General features: G+C 42.3%; 1 protein-coding gene across 1 annotated transcript in view; it reads right to left on the minus strand.

Moving 5' to 3' along the window:
• The window catches only part of UBE2U (ubiquitin conjugating enzyme E2 U), a 75,721-nt gene extending 69,522 nt beyond the window's left edge, over nucleotides 1-6,199 (minus strand). Inside the window, exons 1-3 of the mRNA XM_007480465.2 lie at nucleotides 6,067-6,199; nucleotides 3,252-3,333; nucleotides 589-681 (exon numbers count right to left, since the gene is read on the minus strand). Coding sequence (XP_007480527.1) covers nucleotides 589-681; nucleotides 3,252-3,333; nucleotides 6,067-6,132 — 241 coding nt within the window. The 5' untranslated portion in view covers nucleotides 6,133-6,199. The remainder of the gene's footprint in view (nucleotides 1-588; nucleotides 682-3,251; nucleotides 3,334-6,066) is intronic.
• Between the last annotated feature and the right edge of the window lie 4,193 nt (nucleotides 6,200-10,392).

Consider the following 10,392-nt stretch of genomic DNA (forward strand, 5'->3'; position numbering starts at 1 on the left):
TAAAAGGTAGTTGGGGTGCTAACTGTTGGGGGTCAGGAAAAGCTCCATGTACAAGGGAGTGCTTGAGCTCCATCCTGGAAGGAGAGAGGGATTCTGGGAAGTAGAGGCAAAGATGGCGTTCTCGCCAGGATTAGAACAGAGCCAGGGCAAAGGCAATGAGATGGGAGATGGGCAAAGGCAATTTTGGCTGGGCCATAGAAAGGGAGAAAGAGGTGGTGCAGACAGACTGGAATGATAGGATGGAGCCAGCTGTGAAGGACTTGAAAAGCCAGAGAGGGAAAGCCTAGAGATAAGAAAGAAGCCCTCAGGGGAGTTGATGGAGAAGGCTGTGCCCTGCTGGGCTTCACACTTCAAGGCTTTTGTCTTTTGCAGCAATGCAGATTCAAATGCAAATGGAAAAAGGAAATAAAGTGAAATTTCACGTCAAGAAGACCAATCAGGAGGCTGCTGCAATGTTTTAGATGAAGATGCCAGGAGTAAAACTTACTCTGGTACCACAGGGAGGGATTACGGAAGACACCCATGATGACGAGGGATCAATCCCAAGGACATATGATTTTGCTTGATACTCACCCATCTGGGTCTTACCATTTGGGTGGAAGGGAACAGGATTAAATGCCACAGCTGGAGGTAAATAGTTGTAGTCCGGGGAAAATTTCATTACCAAAGGGAATTTACATCCTGAAATAAGGGAACAAAAGTCACATCATTCGTATTTACCTGGCTACAAATGTCTCTCTAATAAAGAGTACAATGGGCAGAGTCAAATACTGGTTTAGAGGCAGCAAAAGTTCAGACCTCTGAAAACCCTTCCTTACCAATTACAAACTAAATGCTCCTGGGGGCTGAAAATCAAACCTACCAAGACAGAGCCAAGGAACCCTCCTGCTGGACTCAACTTAAAAGGTACGCCGCCCCCCTCCCCCCAAGCCTGAATTCAAGAACACTCAGGTTTAAGGGGAAGGAAGAAGGAAGGCACCAGGACCCCTCCCCCACCTAGAGCACCGAGCCTTCAGCAGTGGCTGGAACCTCTGCCATGGCAAGGGTGCTGGTCTGGAGGGAGTACTTTGCAGGCAAACCTGTCCCAAGCTCAGAGTTTTGAACACAGGTGGTGGGGAAGTAGTTGAAGAAGCTCAGAGCAGGCAACCTAGTCACAGCAGTGGAGACACTCCATATTGTGCCCTTCCCCCCACCCCCACCCCATTTCCTGAGGTTTGGGCCTCAGGGCACATCCTGCTCTGCAAGTTCCACTCAGCTGGGCTTAATCTCATCAAGCCTTCAGAGGGCAGGGAAATGCAAGCTCCAACACTCCTCCCCCACTGACTGCACTGAGGGATTTCCTGACTATGCTCCAAGGGTGAAGGCTGACAGAAAAGACAAGAACCACAGATCCAGCACATAATGAGAGGAGCAAGAGTGTAGACCACTACAGGGTGAAATGAAGAGGCAAATATGAGCAAATAGCAGAAAAAGAAAACACAAAGTACAATCGGCAGCTTCTATTCAGTCAATGAATGAAGAGCAAATGCAACAGAGAAGGATGAAGGAACACCAAACAAAAACACAGAAATTCCAGCGAATTGGACACAGGCTTTGGAAGAACTCAAAATACAATTCAAAACACAATTAAGAGAGGCTGAAGACAACTGGGAAAAGAACTTAAAAAGCAAGTTAAGTCATATATAAAAGTCAATATAAAATACCCAAGTCAGCTAGGTTTATGGAGATTTTAATTAATACAAATGAAGGAATTAAGAAAAAGGAGAGAAAATAAGAGAAGTATAGTATAAAGGGCCTAAGCCAACATGGCCTAGGCCTGAGCCTTAAGAGAGAGACTAGTCAGTCTTTAATCACTCACCACAAGATTGTTCCAAGCAAAATTCTAGTGTTCAGAGAGACCCTCCAGTTCAGCTCCTGAGCTCCACTTCAGCTTCCAAGGCTGAATTCCCTTTCAGCCACTGAGACAGAGACCAGCCTCCAATTCAGCTCCATAGCTGAATTAAGTTCAGAGGCCTTCTGGCCTCCTTTTAAAGAGAATTTTCTCCTATGTCACCTCCCCTAAGTTTTCACATCTACCAATCACAGATGTTTTCACAGGACTGACCATTCTTAATTCACACCTGAGTAGACTAAACTTTTGAGTAATTCACACCTGAGTAGACTAAAACCTCACACTTCTTGCTAAGCTTGCTTGAACTTTTGGTGATTAATTTGACCTTCATAGGTACTTAGCACCTTTTTGTATTAGGTCTAAAAATAGACCCAGCTTAAGGGTTTTAGCTTTACTTTAAGTATGAGTTAAGTACTTTCCATTGTTCAGTAAGGAGTTTACAACTTTATCTTCCCCGAAAGTATGCCTAAGTATGGGTGGAGTAATGTAAAATTCTCACATACATTCCTAAGTACCTCCATTGCTTGAAATGGGGAATAGCCTTAACCAAATGTTCTAAGGTAGAGTCTGAGAATTTTTTAAGATTCACAAGTCTGAGAAATTTTAAGATTCACAATACACATAAGCATAATGCAGATAGTTTGGTCTAAGAGGGCAGGAAATCGGTCTTTCCTAAATATTGTTACACCTTCAGGCACTCAAGGAGATGTGATGCTCACAATGTATGCTTAATAAAATGTGTCCCTTTAACATCCTGTGAAGGGATCTAATTGTTCTGGGAATCAATTTGGAATTAACATAAGAAAAGTAACAAAACTGTCCACACCACTGGACCTGCCAAATGTTTTTACTAAGTCTATACCATGAGGGGGTCAAGGAGCAAAACAAAGGTCCAACATATGCCAGGGTGCCTGTCATTCAGGAATGACTCAAAATAAAAACTATGACATATGAATGAAATGGAATATTATCATGCAGAGAAAAATGACAGATATGAGAATTCTGAGAAACACAGAGATTTCTATGAACCAATTATCAGAATCGATACATATAATGATATTTTAAAGAGAAAAGATTACTAAAAAGGAATTTAATTCTGAGTAACTGCAAACCCATTGAATATCCAAGTGAGTGGATAACAGAGCAGGTGTCTCCCCAACCCCTTCATCCTGGAGACACAGGAGACCCCTGAGCCTGAACACTGGGGACAGCATCAGATGGAGTCACCACATCAGAAGTTCTTGTTTGGTCTTCCTATATGTAGGGAGGATCTGAAATAATTAGGATAGAGAAACCAAAGATATCCACAAAAAACAAGAAACTTAAAAGGTTGCTTGTATCTTAACTTGAAATCACAAACCTTCCCAAATTGACTTCTTCTGGCCTTTAATTTCAGCTACCCATTTTAATAAATCATTGCTGAGAGGAAATGCAGTTATGCCCTTCAATAAAAAGAAAAAAAGAAATCAGAAAAACTGAAAGCATTTAAATGTTATAATAAGATGATGAATAATGACTTGCCCTGACTTATCTCTGATATATGTTTATGTTTATGATCATTCATAGCAAAATCAACTAGCTAGCTTTGTGACTCTGGGCAAGTGACTTAACCTTTCTTAGCATCAGCTTCCTTATCTATAAAAATGGAGTGAAAAATAGCACCTATGTAAGAAGGTTCCTATGAGAATTGATGAAATGATGTATGTTTAAGAGCTTTTCAAAAATTAAAGTACCTCATAAGTGCTAGTTATTATTATTAACTCATAATTATAATAGCTGAAATTTATATAGAGCTTACTATGTGTCAGATACTTTACTTTTCAAATATTATCTCATTTGGCCTTCAAAACCACCTAAGGAGATAGGTGGTTTTATTAGCTTTTATAAAAATATATATTTATTTTATTAGGAGGCTAACAGAGATTACATGACTTGTTCAGGGTCCTATACTAGTATTTGAAACTGGATTTGAATTCAAGTCTTCCTAACTCTATACCCATTACTCTATCTACACTGTCATCCAGCTGCCTAAAATTTATATTTTTATTATTATTACATCTAGAGTTAAAAGGCTCCTGAGATGTCTTCTAATCCACCCCCCTCATTTTACAGATAAGGAAACAGACCCCCAGAGAGGGTAGGTAACTCACTCAAGGACACACATTTAATAAATGACAGAGCTGGGATTTGAACATTGTCATTCCAAGGTCAGCATTCTTTCCTCATATCACACTGCATTTTCTTGCAGATATTTCAAGGATAAATTGTATGGTTCCTGAAGAGCAGGTCTATTTTGATTTCATCTTTGCATCCTTTCTGCCTGGGTCCCTGGCAACAGCAAAGGATGACAAGTGGAAAGCCACCATTCTCTAGTTCTGATGGGCTGACATTTATTAGCTGAGAATTCACCTCTCTGGACCTCAGTTTTCCCTTTCTAAAAGGAGTGGTTGGACTGGAGTTCCAGTTTTACTTTATGACTGTCAATCTAGCTCACACTCACACCCACACCCACACCCGCTTTTGTTTTTCTTCCACTCTTCTCCTCTTTTTTCCCTTTCTCCATAGCTCTTGTCTGAGTTCTACCAGTTGGCTTGCTTAGCAATTGGTGACTCTTGGGTCCAGTAGAGTTGAGGCCTTTAAAACTATGATGAGGAGGTACTTAGGTACAGGTGGTACCATTTAGATGAAGAATGGAATACATAAAATGTTTGAAATCAAGTGCTCAGTGCATTCATATAAGACTTAAACACTATTTACCTGACTTGATTGGCAAAGTCTAATGGATAGAAAGCCAAGCCTTAAATTCAGGAAGTCATGAATTCAAGCCTCATCTCTGACAGATACTAGCCTTCTGACTGTGTGAATCACTTAGTCTTTCACTTCCCTAGGCTCCTCTTAAGACTATAAGTTGTGTGGCAGCTAGATAACACATTGGATAAAGAGCAAAGTCACGAGTTAAGAGGATCTGAGTTCAAATCTGCCCTTAGATGCTTCCTAGCTGTATGTGCCTGGGCAAGTCATTTAATCCAATTTGTCTAGCCCTTGCCCTTCTATCTTAGAGTCATGGGAAGGACAGAAAGTAAAAGTTTTAAAAGAAATACTATAGGTGCTGCAAGTCAGGAGCTAATTTGCTTTGGTAGCAGGGTTCTGTTCTTTGGTAGTCCCCAATACCAATAACATTGCAAATCTGGCCCCAAATAATAATTGTAGTATTGTTGGCAATAGGAAGGATATTGGAGGCCACAGAATCCGATTCATAACTGCATCATTTTTTTCTTCTTTTTCTTTGTAAACAACAAACATTTATTGGTATCACTGATGGGGGGGGGGGGGGGAGTTCTACTCCAAAATGCACACGACCCAGTATTGAAATAGAATATTTCCAAAGGGAACACTTCCCAACCCAGGTTTCTTTCCTTGCTCCCCCTTAAGGCAATTCTAGTCCCTTATCCCTTTTCCCTTCTAACTTTCCACTCCAAACCTCCATGAGTAATTGCTAAGGCAAGCAGAAACCAGCCATTTGGGTTATAGCATTTCCAACTCCAGGGCTCATCTTGCTGTACCTCAGTTCCTTCATTTGTTCAATAAGGCAGTTGGATTACAAGATAATAAGACTAATAATAGTTCAGATTCATGCAGCTAGTGCAAGTTTACAAAGAGCCGTCTCTCACCACTTTTCATCCAATCTAACTCCCTCCTAATATTCTTTCCAAATCTCAAAACTAGAATCCTGAGAAGTGGTTCTCTGCCTTCTGGTGACAGGCAACTCAGTACCTACTGTGGGAGCCCCTCCCATACCGGGACAGCCCCAACCCATCTCCATCTTCAAACAGTCCCAATTGTGAAAGACCATTTACAGGATCAAAGATTTCCAGCTGGAAGGTACTCTGAGCAAAGGCCATGTGGTCAAACGTCCTCGTTTTAAAGATGATTAAAGACACCCAGAAAGTTTAAGTGACGTGTCACAGGAGCAGCAAGCTGTGATGGCGGGGTTTCCAGCCAAGTCTTCTGACCCTAAGTCTTGTTCTTTGCATTGTACCATGAAGGCGAGAGGAAGTGCATCAGGATTTTAAAAGACTAATTCCCACCTGCAACAGCCCCCTCCCTCCTCCCCGCCCCCCCCCAGCAACACCCCTTCCGCTTTCCCTCTCCCCCCCCCCCCCCTTCCCACTCACGTAGGGGTTTTCCTCTTTCAGCTCTAGGTATTCTCTCTCCAGCAACCAGTACGCCCTGCAATGCATGGCGGGGCTGTAGAGAGCAGGAGCCTGCCCACACCCAAGCTGACTCAGGGCAGGGAACTCTCCTTCGAAGCGATGGCCCGGGGTAGCCCTTGGCTTCCCGGAGCTGTCCTAAGAGGGGCTCCTCACTGCTCTCAGGGGAAGAAACGCCTCCGTCCGGAGACTCCCGAAGGCTCCGCTTCTCCTGGGCTCAGGACGGCTGTAACAAGGATGCTGGGGGCTAGCAGACACCTTGCCGGGGGTGAACTTGCTTTCCTGGCGGTTGGGCTGGGACTACGTCAGGAGAGGATTCCACGGCGTTGTAGTCGGGGCCGAGGGTGTTCCCACCCACAGACCACGGAGGAGGGAGCCTCAGGTGTGTGCCTACTGCTGACAGCGATGGTGGTAATGGTTGCAGACTTGGTCCCCTTGTGGGCTTGTTGCTGAAGGAGCAGTTGTCCTGGCAACCACGAGGGGGCGGAGCAAGGAGCCTCCACTTTCTCCAATCAGCGAAGGGCAACTTGGAGGGCCGAGCTCCAAGACCAATCATCCAACGGTCCTTCTTGGGAAAGGCGGGAACGACTCAGCCCCGCCTGCAGTTGTCATGCCAACAGAAGACTCTGAGCGTCCTCTGGGCAGTCCAGTCAGAAGGAGCCCGGAGTTGCGGAGGACTGTACCTTCAGATCCTGGCGTTAAAGATGGGGGCGTGGGGGTGAGGAGCGGTTCTGGGGCCTCTGTGGAACCCTAGAGCTCCTGTAGCCAAAGCTCTCCTTTTGCAGATAAGAAAGTCCTCAGCACCCCTCTCCCCCGCCTACAGTCGGGTTCTCACCCATTAAGCCCGAGTCCCAGGATGTTAGCCCCGTGGGGAAGCGTCCTTAGAAAACTGGAACATCCAAGGAACATCATAGAACGAAGAGGGAGAACCCCGGGATGTTAGAGCTGGGAGAAAGAAGTCTTTAGAAACAGAGAATGTAAGGGGTGAGGTTGGGGATTGGGCAGGTTTAGAATAGGAGAATATCAGATTTATCTTAGAAGGAGGGAAATAGAACTTTAGGACAAGTTAGTAACAGAAGAAGACCGTAGAACCATAGAATCAGGACTTTAGAATGTGAAATCAGGGAACATAGGTGAAAGCAGGAAATGACCTTGGAAATAGTGGTCTTAGTTTGAGAATAGGATTATTTTTTAATTTTAATTTTATTTTATTATTTCATTAAATTTTTAAATTTAGAATATTTTCCCATGGTCACATGATTCATGATCCCCCCCCCCCTTTTCCTCTCCTCTCCTGGAGCTGACAAGCAATTCCACTGGGTTATATATGTTATCATTGTTCAAAAACCTATTTCCATGTTATTTATATTTGCAGCAGAGCCATCTTTTAACATCAAAACCCTAATCATATCCCTATTGAACTAGGTTGTCGATCCTAGGTTTTTCTTCTGCATTTCTGATCCTACAGTTCTTTCTCTGGATGTGGATAGAGCTCTAAGAATAGAATATTTAGCACAAGAAATAGGTAGAGGAGGAGAGGACCTTAGAAACATAGGCTGATAGGATGAGGACTATACATAGAATATGAAGTAATCCAAGTCAGAGCAGAAAGGGAGCTGTTCAGAAACAAGGTGTGGGAAAAACAAACATAGCAGAGGAGTGTGAGAAAGAGGTGATGATAGAAAGAAACATCTGATCAACTAGTCCAAACCTTCATTTTGCTCTGAGGAAAATTATTTATAAATAAAAGGAAGGGATGAGAGGAGGATAAGGCTAAGGAAAGAGCACTGGATTTGGAGGTGGTAAATTAGAAGATTTAGAACTGGAAAGAACCTCATCATCTAAGAACAACTACCTCATCTTAAAAATGAGGAGAATCAGGAATACAATGGTCTGGGACAATTTTGAAGGATTTATGACAAGGAATGATATCCACCCCCAGAGAAAGGACTGTTGGTTTGAGTCAGATACAGATCAAAACATACTATCTTTCACAGTAATTTATGGTTTTATTCTGGGGTTTTGGTTTTATGTGACTGTTTTCTTATAACAATGATCAATATTTTACATTATAATACATGTAAAACCCCAAATTGCTTACCATCTCTAGGAAGGGGGAGGGAAAGAGACAATTAGGATCTTATAATTTTGGAAAACATATTTTGAAAATTATTATTACATTAATTAGGAAAATAAAATATCTTTGAATAGAAAAAGAATAATAGTATCCATTTATGTAATACTTTTTAGGTTAATAACGTGTTACATGCAAAAAAAAATGAGGAGAATCAGCCCAGAGAGAGTGATTTTCCATGTAGGTAGCAAGTAGTGAAGATAGGATTCATTCCCAGGTCTTTTGATTCCAGATGCAATTGGTTAGCCAGTCACCAAGCAGTTATTGAATGAAACATAGTCCTCCTCCTCCTCCTCTCCCCCACCCCATTACATGACAATGTCTTCTTTGCTTCTGAATTCTACTTACCAGCTATGTGATTTTGGGCCTTTCTGGACCTCATCTTTCTCTTCTCTAAAATAGAGTTCCACTCAATAATCTCTAAGCTCCCCTCCCCTCCTCTGAGCTCCCTTTCCCTAATCTTCTCCTATATTCTTATGCTCTGTTGTTAGGCCCCTTGCTGTTCCTTTATTCCTTCTCTATTCCTTGTTCTATAACAACCCTAAGGACTCCTTCTGCTCTAATATCATATATGCTGTGTCCTTACATTATATGACTGAGGTTTCTTCCAGCTTGAACATTCTCTGCTTTAAACTCTATAATCTTATGAAATTCCAGAATGATTTACTTACTCAGTAGTATTAGGCACATGGAGACCCTTCATAACTAGATCGGTTCTAAAGATCCCATTGCCTTTAAAGAGTCCAGCTTCCCACATCACAGACCCATCAGTCCTATTCAAATGAATTCTGCCTCATATTCTTTGATATACAGCATTTTCTCATTACATCAATTAATACATATGCCACTCCCCGTTCAATACAGCAAATGTTTAGTAAGCAAATAATATGTGCAAAGCCTAGATGGGAGATGGCAGAGTACAGGCAGCCACCTAATTTTAGAATAACTCTTCAAATCAAATTTTGGAGCAGCAGAGCCAACAAAAAATAAAAAGTGAGGGGGGTGAGACAACTTTCCAGGCCAAGACAATTTGGGAGGTTGGCAAAAGAGGTCTGTGACACTGGGTGGGAGTGTATGAAGCAGTGGATCCTGGATTTGACTGCAATAGCAGCAATAGGAATAGGTTTAGGAGTTGTCAGTCTAGATGTGGTTAAGGGGTCAGAAAACCGGTCAGAAAGAGATTACAGGGGACCCATTGCTAACAATGATTATAGGTGGTGCTGATTGGTACCTTTATTGCATGTAACCAGTTCTGGGTTGCAATCCCAAGGTAGAGAGGAGTGCTTTTGTTCAGTGACAAAGGTGCAGGGACCCTGGTCAAAGTTCCAAGTTAAAAAGGAGTGTTAGTGCTGATAGTTGCAAGAGAGCAGGGACTCTTTCTGGGTAAAGACCACAATGTAAAGAACAGGAGCAGCAATCACACCTCTCCCTGGAATGCACCTCAGAAACATTGAAAACTTTCAGACCTTCAGAACTAGCACTAGAAACAGGAGCATGTAAAAATTAAATTACATCTCTAATAATAAAAATATTATATTTTCTGAGGTTTATTAAGGATTATTAGAAATCAAGGATACAAAATAAAAATCACATGCCTATGGCTGATTAGCCCGTTCAAAATCCCTGCACTTAGCTTACTTCTACATCTTGCAAAGGAAGGGAAGAGTAGAGAGTGGGGGAGGCATTACTGCCAGTTAAATACCAATTGTGATCTCACCTAAGTGGAGACTCCGGTGAGATTATAGGGAATTCTGGGAAATACCAAGGACTTCTGGGAATTGACTTCTAGGGTTCAAAATCTCCATTTTTACAGCATGAATCATCCTGAAGCTTGGGAAAGTATATCTTCACCCCTAGGGGAGCAGGACCCATCTTTAACAATAATAACAACAAAATCAAAGCTAATAAATAGGCTAGAAAAATGGTTGTGGTTATTCAGTTGTTTTTCAATTATGTTTGACTCTTCATGATCCCATTTGAGGTTTTCTTAACAAAGATACTGGGGTGGTTTGCCATTTCCTTCTCCTGCTCATTTGACAGGTAAGGAAACTGAGGCAAACTTAACTGACTTGCCCAAGGTCACATAACTAGTAAGTGTCTGAGGCTGGATTTGAACCTTGGTCTTCCTGACTTCAGACTCAGTGCTCTATTCCTTG

This window comes from Monodelphis domestica, chromosome 2 (genome assembly GCF_027887165.1).
Source record: "Monodelphis domestica isolate mMonDom1 chromosome 2, mMonDom1.pri, whole genome shotgun sequence".
NCBI classification, from domain to species: Eukaryota; Metazoa; Chordata; class Mammalia; order Didelphimorphia; family Didelphidae; genus Monodelphis; species Monodelphis domestica.